Source organism: Grampus griseus (assembly GCF_964374135.1).
Source record: "Grampus griseus genome assembly, chromosome: 19".
NCBI classification, from domain to species: Eukaryota; Metazoa; Chordata; class Mammalia; order Artiodactyla; family Delphinidae; genus Grampus; species Grampus griseus.
The window spans coordinates 40962049-40974689 of record NC_139013.1 but is presented as its reverse complement, the minus strand read 5'-3'; the positions used below and the strand labels follow the sequence as shown (position 1 = coordinate 40974689).

The window sequence follows — 12641 nt, the reverse complement described above, 5'->3', positions numbered from 1 at the left end:
AGGATTGCTCTTCAATGATTCCTTCCCCCCGTTTTGACAGTCTAGTTCTAGTAAGCAAAGAAAGGGGGAAGAGGCATTAATTTTATTTAGAATTCGGTGTACTCAAACAATCTACACAAACGATCCAGAGTCATTTTTTAAAGTATCCAATAGTTTTAAAGGATTAAGATTATTCATATATAAGATTTTACATAGCATTTGGCTAACAACTAAGCCTTAAATGGAATTAATTTGGTCTGCATCATTTTAACTGGGCTTGGATTAATCATCTTAAGTAGAAACACATTTGAATAAAAGACAGCCTACACATACCCATACATGCACATGCACACACCTGCACGTGCACACACTCACGTGCACATTTAGGATTAATGGCTCAAAAGGGAAAAATCATTTTGAAAATGGGATGGCTGAGATAGGTCTAAATATGCAAGCTTGCATGTTTAACTCTCTGGGCAAATCACATGCTATGCTAGAATCTTTATTGCAGGCTTAAAGTCAGGAGAACGGCTTGTTAACACTTGTCTTTTGGAGCAAGGCAGGAAACTAGAAAGGTTATTAAAAGTTCCACTTACTGTAATGAACCATGCTGGTAATGGCAATTTTCACCACCCTCTCTGCCTAAGAACTTATTGATTACTAGAAGTTAAGGACATTGGCTTTTCCCAGAGAAACTGGTGGATCTACCATCTTGGGCCACCTGTTTTGCCTCCAAAGAGTTTTCTAAAGCACTCCTTGATTATAGGAAGCTTCTATTTCACACAAATATACTGTTAAATTGCTGGAACAGAACACTATCTAGCCTTCCAACTTTTTCTAAATTCCTCTTCTCTATCTATTTAATATTGCTAAACAAGTAGTATGATCCTATTTTTGTTAAGAAAGAAACTTCCAGTTTGTACGTAAAATAAAAAACCTGGGGGCTTCCCTGGTGGCGCAGTGGTTGAGAGTCCGCCTGCTGATGCAGGGGACGCAGGTTTGTGCCCCGGTCCAGGAAGATCCCATATGCCGCGGAGCAGCTGGGCCCGTGAGCCATGGCCGCTGAGCCTGCGCGTCCGGAGCCTGTGCTCTGCAACGGGAGAGGCCACAACAGTGAGAGGCCTGCGTACCGCAAAAAAAAAAAAACCTGGGAGCTGTTAACTGGTGTTGACAGCCAGCTGTTATTGTCATTTATGAAGTACCCTTTCCCCCAAACCTTGTAACAACGAAACCACTATACCCCTTTGGACAACAGCTCCTCCCCTACTATTCATTTCCTGTGATTTTATGGGGCTGCCAGCCACAAGGATAGTTATGTGACTGATGCCTGTTCTAGAATTTATGTATATTGAGGAGACAATGGGAGACACTTATACTTTTTACTTAAAATTTTTTATAAAGCTACATAATTCTAAAAGCCAAATATTCCTGACAGTTTATAATGAAAAATGGCAGTGCCCTACCCCATTTCTCCCCACCTGATTCTGACTCTAGAGGCAACCAGTTTTAATTATTTAGCTATTTAATTTAGTGATAACATTAAGCAGTTACTATTTACCAGGTACTGCTCTGAACATATTACAGGTATTTACTCACTTAATTGTCACAATAATCCTATGGGGATGTGCAAACCTGCTGCCAACATTCTGGCAACTGAGTGCAAGGGAGCTGAGGCCTTACTGCTGAGTCTGCAGGCATCGACTTAATCCTCCCGTTCTGCAGTGTGCTACTACCACCCAAGTTCAGAGTATTTGGGTTCAACCTCTCTCAAGAATAAACCTCCATTCTTCTGCTGCGGAGGGGAAGTAGTTGTACAAAGTTAAGGAAGAAGTCAAAGGGTTTACCTCTTGTGGAGCCTTTCAAGCTGTTTTTTTTTTTTTTAAAGAAGATGTTGGGGGTAGGAGTTTATTAATTTATTTTATTTATTTTTGCTGTGTTGGGTCTTCGTTTCTGTGCGAGGACTTTCTCTAGTTGTGGCAAGCGGGGGCCACTCTTCGTCGCGGTGCACAGGCCTCTCACTATTGCGGCCTCTCTTGTTGCGGAGCACAGGCTCCAGACGCGCAGGCTCAGTAGTTGTGGCTCATGGGCCCAGTTGCTCCGCGGCATGTGGGATCTTCCCAGACCAGGGCTCGAACCCGTGTTCCCTGCATTGGCAGGCAGATTCTCAACCACTGCGCCACCAGGGAAGCCCTCAAGCTGGTTTAAGCTCTAAATTCAGCTCCATCTTTAGAGCTTATCTGGTGCCCGCAGTCCTTCTAGGGTTCTGCAAGGAGAAGTGACTTGCTTCTTTTTTTCATTTCAAAAAACTTTTAACCGCTCTATTGAGGCATAGTGCTTTGCTTCCTGACTTCTTCCATGCAGGCACTTAGCTTTCCATTTTCTGAAGTTGCTGAATCAGCTACTATTTTCCAGTTTCCAAATATTGTTATTCTCTTCTCTAATGTGTCTCCTCCTCTCCTGCTCTGTTGGTCCTTGTGGTTTCCAGAGGGAACAGATAAACACTTTTGTTCAATATACCATCTTAATCAGAAGTCCCTACTTTTAAAAAATTTGTACTTCTGTGTTGCTTAAATGTTTTTACAATGAGCACGTGTTTCTTATGTTAAAAAATTTTATCATATGAAAAAGACCACAGCACGTAGAACCCCTTCTATTCTGCCAATTACAGAGATCCAGTTATAGAAGGGTGCAGACTGTGGCAGTTTCTTGGAAGACCAGGAAAAAGGGAATCTGCTCATTCCACTCCATATACACTGGCGCCCTTGCTGATCCCTCCGCACTCCAGGCATGCTCCCTCTCATCTGGAACACTCTTCCCCTAAGTATCTCAATAGCTCCCTCCTTCCCTGCTTCAGATCTTTGCTCAAAAGTCACTTTCTCGGTGAGTTTCTCCATGACCACCCTATTTACCTTACCACACTCCCTTTATCATCCCCTTTCCTTGCTTTTCTCTCTGGTACTTATCACCATCTAACGCCCTGTGTGTTTTTGCCTACTTGTTTACCGTCTCTCTCTCCCTCTATGTAAATGTAAGCTCCATGAGAGCACAGATATGTGTCTGTTTTGTTCACTGTCGTGTCTCTGATACCCAGAAGAGTATGTAGCACATAGTAGGCTCTCAATACATATTTGCAGAATGAAAGAACTCGGGAATTGGAACAGGGCTCTGTATCAGTACAGACCGTTCCATGCCTCATTCATCTCTGCATCACCTCACATACTAATATGCCATCTGCCAACACACTTTATTGAATTTTTAATCTTTCACCCATGAATACTTCTATATGCATTTCTTTTTTTTTCTTCTATATGCATTTCTAACAAATAAGAAGATTTGTTTTTTATATAACTACCATACCACGACTACACTCAATAAAAATTCCTTATATCTTCTAATACCTGGTCCATGACTGTCGCAAAAATGTCTTCATACAATTGGCTTGTTTGAATCAAGATCCACACACTGCATTTCGTTGATATGACTCAAGTCCCCAACAGTCCTGCTCCTCTTTAATGCCATTTATTTGATGAAGAAGCTGGGTCATTTGTACTATGGAATTTCCCACATTATGGATTTGGCTAATTGTTTCCTCATGGCACTTAATTTGCTCCTCTACCCTGAGTTTCCTTGATCAGATTTAGGTTCACATTTTGGGGGGTTTGTTTTGTATTGTTTGGGTGTTTTGAGGGGAAGAACCCTTCCCAGGTGGTATGGCATACTTCCTATGGCATTACATGAGGAAGCACATAATAATGTCTGCTTCTCATGGTGATGTTAAGATTAACTGGTCCAAAATAAAAAAAAAAATTTTTAAATAAATAAAAAAAAAGATTAATTGGTCCAGGTTGAAATATTCAGGTTGACATTACTGATATTTGCATTAACCCTGAAATCCACCAAAAATAAAATGTATAGACAGATGCAAACATAGATAAATATGTGATAAAGCATGTATAATAAAATGTTAATTGTAGAAACTAGGTAGTGGGTATACAGGTACTCACTATAAAATTCTTTCAAATTTGAAAGTTTTTGTAATAAAATGCTGGGAGAAGAAAGGAACAGTTGGTTTGGGTGCCAAATGGCCTAATACATTCATTATAAAGTACCCCTAATGGTTTTAGCAACATTGATGATTGTTACCTAGATCCATTGTTATTAGGGGATTGCAAAATATAATTTTCTAGTTCTCTTTTTGAGTTTTTCAGCTGTGGTTCTTATACAAAGAAAAAAATTTCTTTGTTGACTAGTTACACGGGAAAGATAAATGCTTTATTCATTCCCTTCATTTATCAATTTACAAAATAGTGAACTGATGCCTCAGCAACCTCAAACATGTCTTACAAGAGATTTTCACGGGGGTGGGAGGGGACTTGACATGTTTTAATCCACTGTAGGTATTATTCTTTGTAATGCTCAAATTGTCCTACCTGTGGTCAACAGGAGCCCCTCCAAGTTGGCTCCTGAATGCCACTGACATGAGCCCATTAACCTCGGATTGCTTCAAGATGCCCTGAGGCTTACAGTATAATTCCTGCCCTAGACCCGAATGAACCTTTAATCCAATGAGTTTTGTGTTCTTTTTGTAGCAGATAGTATTTAGAAACTATAATCTGGTACTGGGGACAGTTATTTGCTACTGGATTGTCATTGCTTCTTGGCATTGACAGTGGACTGAGCTAGAAAATACCTGCTTTTTAAAAAGAGAAAAATAAATTATGAGTTCATATAAACACTTCCAGTTAGAACTTAATATTATAGGAGTTTTACTCAAGTTTTTTTTTTTTTTCAGTACGCAGGCCTCTCACTGTTGTGGCCTCTCCTGCTGCAGAGCACAGACTCCGGACGCGCAGGCTCAGCGGCCATGGCTCACGGGCCCAGCCGCTCCGCGGCATGTGGGATCTTCCTGGACCGGGGCACAAACCCGTGTCCTCTGCATCGGCAGGCGGACTCTCAATCACTGTGCCACCAGGGAAGCCCTACTCAAGTTCTTTAATTTTATGTTTATAACTCTCTTTCTTATGCTGAAAATCTTGTTTCCTAATTATGTTAACAAAACTACTTATAACTTATTTATTACTTATAACATATCCATACACGTGTGTATTTCAAAATAATATACCAAAATTATCACTAGCAGTAAGACTACCAAATGCAGTTCAATTTTTTGTGTGTGTGTTTCTTTTTGTCCTGATATGTTTTAACCTCAGCTGACGATAATTTAATGGGACAAATCACTTTTGTATCAGCCTAACACCACCATTCCTTAATTAGGAGTAAAAGAAGATAAGTGGGAAGGCTTAAGTCATATCAGTTTTTAGACCATTTTCCTTTCCAACTAGCATCCTGAGACAAAAACATAAAGTCTGGATGAAAAAGTCTTTAGGGAACTGATATAATAAACACAGGAGAAACAAATCACCCTACTAAATAATATGGGGTCAGTGAACTGAAGGAATAAGGGGCCAGGAAAGAAATAATGAACATAATTCTCATTAAACAGGCATGATAAGTCAGAGCTGACAGGCAGCTGCAAATTTTCTCAGCGGGAGCTGTAGTGAAATGCTGCTTAGCAACACCGGAAGGCAGATGACAATGACGATGATACAAAGAGCTGGAGAGTCAGATTTAAGCGTGACAATCATACCACCTTACAATTGACTATTCACCAACCGAGCAACAACTAACTGTGGTAAAGTGGTAAAATATAATGACTACACTGCCTATACTTTAATACTTTTATTTCCTATTTTTTTAAAAAGCTGGTAAAAATAATGTCTGAGCCATTAAATTCAGGCACTGATTCACATAGTTACTCTACTCTGAAAGCATTAAAAAAAAAAAATCTGGGGGCCAGCGTGAGCACCCTGCAGCGCCTGGTGGAGCAGCTCAAGCTGGAGGCCGGCGTGGAGAGGATCAAGGTCTCTCAGGCGGCTGCAGAGCTTCAACAGTACTGCATGCAGAATGGCTGCAACGAAGCCCTGCTGGTAGGTGTTCCAGCCAGAAGCAACCTCTTTCGGGAGCCCAGATCCTGTGCTTTACTCTGAAGACTGTAGGGAAGAAGTCCGCTGAGGAATGCTTTCAAGCACCAAGTGATGAATGACTGCCTCCAAATCTCATGAACACACTTCTCCAGCCAAATGACTTTTAGATATTTCACAGGACCTTTCCTGTGGCCTGGTCCTTTAGCCAAAATTCTACAGAAATTTATGAGTTTCTACTCAAGGAAACTGGGTGAAGGAGTAGATTTTAAATAATAATGGCCTGGTTCTTTGCTGAAGTGCTTTATACCTAAACAAAAACCTTACCACCAAATATACCAAAATACACCTCTTTCATTAAGTGTTCCTATACTTGGAATGTTACATATGTTTTATTTACTAGATGTTTACATTTTGGGAAGGAAAACAGTATTGTTTGTCAAAAACAATTAAATATTTGTAATTTGTTGTTCCCGACTAAGATTTTTATACCATAACAAAATTTGTTCTTTTCTCCTGAATTTATAATTTCTAAATGAAGACAAGCAAGTATAAAATTGGGGGAAGAATGGGCTGTATTAATCAAATGATACCTTGATTTTTCTAAATAAGAAGACTTTTTTTTTTAACACTAAACAGGGGAGCTGTTTCTTAGCGAAGTTGTTTGAAAGGACTAATGTTGTATTGTGTATTAGATTGACCCATCCTGTATATGAAGCAGATTTGATCTTTGTCTTAAGTTCCTCTATTTTATAATGGTGGTTTTACTTTAAAAAAATACTAAATTATTTCATGTCTTTAAAACAATGTTTAAATGTGATCTACAGAATATTACAAATGATTTTAAAAAAAAAGTGATGTGAAAATATTACAACCTAAATGAATACTCAATGTCATAAGTGTTTTACTTTGATGATGTGCCTTTGATTTAATTTGGGACACTTAAAAGAACACTTTATTTGTGCTTGTTATAACCTTTGAAGAGCTTGGAAGTAAAATTTCTGCTAATGACAGCCAAAAAAAAAAAAATCTGAAAACTTCACAGGCAAAACAAAACGAAACAAACACTCAACACTTCACAGGCTGTTGTGGAGATAAGCTGTGAGTTAGAGGACCTATACAATTCAAGGTGATCTTATCATTAGTGATTTTTTTTTTCAAATTTGAGTTTTAATCACTCTCAACTTTTAATGCACATTAGAATCATCCATGGAGCTTAAAAAAATACATATGCCCAGGCTCTAATGCAGCCATGCTGAATCAGAATCTCTAAAAGTGGGCTAGGCATCAGTATTAGGAAAAAGATCCCAGACAATTTTATTTGCACCAAAAGTTGAAAACCACTGTGATATATAAATATTTTAAATAATTCTCAGTTTCATGTGCATGAGAATCACCTCAGCAGCTTGTTAAACATGCTGATTCTCAGGACCTATGAAAGTACTGATTTTCTTAGCCTGGTGTGGGCTCAGTAATTTACGTTTAACCTGAATTCCAGGTAACACTGATGCAGATGTCATCAAACCACACTCTGAGTAAACATCTCTTTGAACATTTTGGGGAAAGAATGAAAGAAACCGAAATAGACAAATACCACCAGGCTGGGAACCGGCATGTGGCCGTCACTGACCTGAGTGATGTTTGTGAATATCTGCTCAGACATTCTCTCACACAGAACAGCCATAAGCTGGAGGACCAGCAGCTTCCGCTCCTGACCTTCCACAAGAAGAGTCTGGTGCTGCTCTAATTCCAAGAGGTTTTTGCTGGAGAAGGGCTTTGATTTTAACTCTGCTTCATCTTCCACAGCCATGTGAGTCAACTCCTATCAGTGTGGGAGAAAAGAAAAAGAGAAAAAAATCCTGTACAACTAAGGATTTCAAAAATAGCTAGAAAACTCTGTTTGAAATGTGTATATAGAGAACCAGTCTGTTTTCATTACAGCATTATGTACAATAGCCAAAAACTGGAAACAACTTAAATGTACAGCAATAAGCATAAATTGTGATGTATTTATTACACTGCAGCAGGTGAGATAAATGAACTAGATCTATATGAACATCAATATAGAGGGATCTCAAAAACATGGTTGAATGGAAGATGTAAGTTGAAGAATAATACATATATCATGATACCAGGTATATGAAAATTTTAAACTTCATAATAAAAAACATACATACACACAAAGAACTAATTTGACAGACTACTTACTTTATCACTATTTTTATGATCTCTACGACTAGCTTCCCTTGAACTGAGGTCATATAACATTTCCAAACCTTTTTTAGAGACTATTACATGCTTTCAGCACCACACCTCTTTTTCCCTAAGATATTTAGAACTAAACTTCTACTAATAGATAATTCATTACTGTGGATTTTGTAAGCTTTTCCCTAGCTTTCACACTGTAAATTTCCTTGGGAAAGGAAAACCTTAGGTTCCTTAAGAATTCATGCTTTACCTCAGTAATTGACAGTTTAGAGGAGTGGTCCTCAACTGTTTCTGGGCAATTTTGCTCCCCAGGGGGCACACAGCAATATCTAGGGACATTGTTGGTTGTCATAATTGGGAGGTGACACAGACATCTAGTGAGTAGAGGTCAGGGATGCTGCTAAACTTCCTACAATAGACAGGAAGCCCCCACCCCAAGAAAAAATTATCCAGGCCAACACGTCAATAGTACAAAGGCAGAAGAACCTTGGTTTAGAGCAAAGTCCTTTGACTTTTTGTTTTTTAAACAAATTTTAAAGAAATTATCCAATTAAGAGGGTATTTTCTTGGAATGTTATTTACAGTGAATGGCTGGGCAGGGGGATGAATGTGAACATGGGAGGTGAGAAACATCGAAAAAGTATCACCCACTTCAATTCTAGGAACGTTAGCCCCGATTCCCTCCTTGCATTCTCCCACACCCACACCAACCTTAAACTCCACAGACATTCTCTTAGAGTTGACACTTTATTTAGGGAAAATACTAAAGAAGGCAGAGATGGACAGGGAATCAGAGATATCGGCTTATGGTCGCTAGCAGTACAAACAAGGAGTAACAGTATGGGGCATAAGTTACTGTCGGAGATTAGGGCAAAAGGAAGCACAACCACCAGGCTAAGAAACACACTCGGAAAAGGTTTCAAATGGCTACAAAATGAAATGAGAGAGGCAGAACTGCTAAATCTCCTTTGAAATACCTGACAAAACAATAGTCAGAAAGGATAAGGGATTACTCTACAGTTGTAAAACCTACTATTAACTTCCAAAGAGTTCTTACTGTCAACACACAGCAAAGATTATCCCTTTAATAGATCAACAGCTCTACTTTGGTCATCTCTAAAATTTCAGTGCAGATTATCTTGGAAAGTCGTTCAATCATATGTGTACTGCTGAAGGTAAATTTCTTTTTGACCAAACCAAAGGCTACTAAAAAATAAATTACCCTTATGTCCTCTATTTCTCCTAAATTAAGACCTAATTTTAGGACCTAAAATTATGACTGCCTTGAAAATTCAAAGGGGCTCCTGGTACTATCCTAGAATAAAGCTCATCATGAACTATACTTAGTTCTTACCTTCAGGCAGAAGATGAAGAAGTCACCTGCCAAACCACATTCCTGGCAGTGGGACAGCAAGTCCCCAAGGTGCTCTACCTGGCACTGCTCTGAGGACACCTTCTGGTATAGGGCTTCATCTTCATCTTCATCACTGCAATGCAGGGTAAGATTTATCACCCAGAGAAACTATTTTTTTGGAAACCCCATTAATAATCTTTTAAAGTAACATGCTATTTCCATACAGTAGATCATTATAAAGAGCTAAAAAATTTGTTTAAATTATTTTCCTGTTTCTCCATGCTGAAAAGGTATTTATTCTCAGAAGCTAGGCTATCATGTCCTACATAGTCATTTGCTCAAATGGGGAAGATTCATTTTAAGATGGACGTTGAAGAATTACTATTATTTCAATAAGTTGCAAAAGCAAGGAGGAATTAAACTATAGGTTTATGCAGATATTCTGGTTCCTGAAGAAAAGAAGAGAAAGAGAAGGCTGAAAAGCAAGGGCAGATCACAGAGAGCCTTGGATGCCATTCAAAGGAACTTGGACCTTTTTTCATTGAGCCACTAAGGGTTACGGGAAGTGGAAAAAGACATGACCTTCATAGGAAGAGATTCAGTCAATCTCAGTGAACCAATTGTTGAGTTATGAAAATGCATAAAGGCGCAGAAAACTGAGGCGGCCAAATTTCCAAGTAATAAAATGTGGCTAAGTTATCAAAAACAGTGCCATGATTTCTGCAAAAAGTTTCAAGAAAATTCTCATGAGGTACTATGGCTTCTAGCTTTCATTCATTGGATAAGTATAAAAGCCAATATATAGTATTCTTATACTGCATCATGTAAATAAATACAAAGGTACAGAAGATACACCAAAACACTAAAATGTAAACAGTGATTAGGATAGCAGTTGATTTTTGTTTTTCTCTTTATGCTTTTTTGTATTATACAAAGAACGTGTTATTACTTTTGTGATGAAAGAATAAAATTTCTGGGACTTCCCTGGTGGCGCAGTGGTTAAGAATCTGCCTGCCAATGCCGGGGACACAGGTTCAATCCCTGGTCCGGGAAGATCCCACATGCCGCGGAGCAACTAAGCCCGTGCGCCACAACTACTGAGCCCATGTGCCACAACTACTGAAGCCCGCACGTCTAGAGCCCATGCTCCGCAACAAGAGAAGCCATCACAATAAGAAGCCCGTGCACTGCAACAAAGAGTAGCCCCCGCTTGCCGCAACTAGAGAAAGCCCGCACGCAGCAACGAAGACCCAACACAACCAAAAATAAATAAAATAAAGTGGTTAATTAAAAAGAAAAAGAATAAAATTTCTTTCAGATTAAATTGAGAAAAAAAATGACAGATGCTGCTTCATTTCATTGAAAATACAATTATTACAGTTAATTTGGCAAACCGTCTAACTGGGCAGTATGTCCCAATCTGCCATTTCACTTAATAGCATAGCCTTTATACTCCTTTAGTAGAATGAATAACCTAGAAATTACGCTTAGAATTACTTCCTATATTATCCTAGAATCTTCCAGAGTCCTTCAGATCAATCATGTTATCTCCACCACGTTTTATGTTAGAAGAAAAGCTGAAATAGCTTCTAAGCGTCTGTGAACCACCCCAACTGTCAAAATGAAGTACTGTATTCAAGTATTCTTTTAAAAAAAAGACATGACAACAACTACCTTAAGAAGCATTATTTTATTCATTCTTAAAATTTCAATGAAAGAGTCAATTCCAAATAGTTATATTGAGTTCCAGAAAGGTAAAAATTCTGGATCCAAAGATCATGAAATCTAAGCTGCTCTTTTAGAGTTTCTGTAATCAAACTTCTTATTGATTATTGGTGCTGCTGGGCAGAATGGTAGAGTGAAAGGTAAGTGGTGATAAAGACCAGGCGGTGATATGGACCCTGCCCTTGGGGGACTAGCACCATGAGCAGGATCTTTAGAACAAATCATAAAATCACACACACACACACACACACACACACAAACATACACACACATTTCTTTGGTATGGTGTCAACGTTTTGGAGACATGGAGCGTCTTCAATACCTAATGAAAGCTATGGACCCTATTTTCAGCAAAGAATCCATGTTTGCATATAAAAAAATTTGTGTATAATTTCAAGGGGATTATAGATTCTGAGAAGTCCATGTACAGACCCCAGGTTAAGGATCCATTGCTTCTGGCAGTGTATGGAGATCCATTCAATCACTGCCTATTCACTTTTTTTCCTACCAAGAAGAGAAACTGTAGTTTCAATAAGAACTATTGATTTTGACATATTTCCATAAAGACTTGTAAAGACAGCAATAAGTTTGAACTGCTGAAAAGTCACATACTATAAAATTCTCTATCTAGTCCCTAAATTGGTCCCAGGATAAACTATTCCGAGGGGTTTTTAAATAAACATGCCAAAAAATATTAAGCTCTTTCAGTTTGGAGGCATAGTTATAACTGCAAAACCTACTAATGCTCAACAACTCTCAGTAAATTAGTAGCTTAAGTTTGTACTGATAATTCTGTTTTCAATGTGTTTTTTCTATTTTCCTCAAGACTCTCATACTGAATAAGTGTTTTAAAACTTAACCAAATTAACCGTGAACTTAAATAGTTAAATTTAAACACTTTAACAAATAGCAGCACTTTGAATGTGATGTGACATCTGAGTAGCTGCCACCAGTTAAATATTACATGGACTCTGATCAACAAGAACTTATGGGGCTTCCCTGGTGGCGCAGTGGTTGAGAGTCCGCCTGCCGATGCAGGGGACACGGGTTCGTGCCCCGGTCCGGGAAGATCCCACATGCCGCGGAGTGGCTGGGCCCGTGAGCCATGGCCACTGAGCCTGCGCGTCCGGAGCCTGTGCTCCACAACGGGGGAGGCCACAACAGTGAGAGGCCCACGTACCACAAAAAAACAAAAAAAAACACAAGAACTTATGTTCGTAGGTAATAACATCTACACATCACCTAGAAAATGGAAATAATTTAAAATACACTTGTGAGATGTAGGAGAAATAAAATTATCCGTTCCACTAACACTTGTTAGCCGCCTTCTAAACAACCCCTAGAAGAAACAAACCCCCATCATAAAATTACCATAAAAGAGAGCTTTGAGACAA

At 38.9% G+C, this 12641-nt stretch overlaps 2 protein-coding genes across 2 annotated transcripts in view; one reads left to right on the top strand and one right to left on the bottom strand.

Moving 5' to 3' along the window:
• The window catches only part of TANGO6 (transport and golgi organization 6 homolog), a 177634-nt gene that overhangs the window by 116636 nt on the left and 48357 nt on the right, over positions 1 to 12641 (bottom strand). Inside the window, exons 10-11 of the mRNA XM_082677163.1 lie at positions 9523 to 9655; positions 7591 to 7782 (exon numbers count right to left, since the gene is read on the bottom strand). Coding sequence (XP_082533289.1) covers positions 7591 to 7782; positions 9523 to 9655 — 325 coding nt within the window. The remainder of the gene's footprint in view (positions 1 to 7590; positions 7783 to 9522; positions 9656 to 12641) is intronic.
• Positions 5754 to 6026, top strand: LOC309836606 (guanine nucleotide-binding protein G(I)/G(S)/G(O) subunit gamma-10-like; the record flags this gene model as incomplete). The annotated part of the gene is made up of 1 exon (XM_082676717.1): positions 5754 to 6026. The coding sequence occupies one exon, from the start codon at positions 5754 to 5756 to the stop codon at positions 6024 to 6026; it is 273 nt and encodes a 90-aa protein (XP_082532843.1).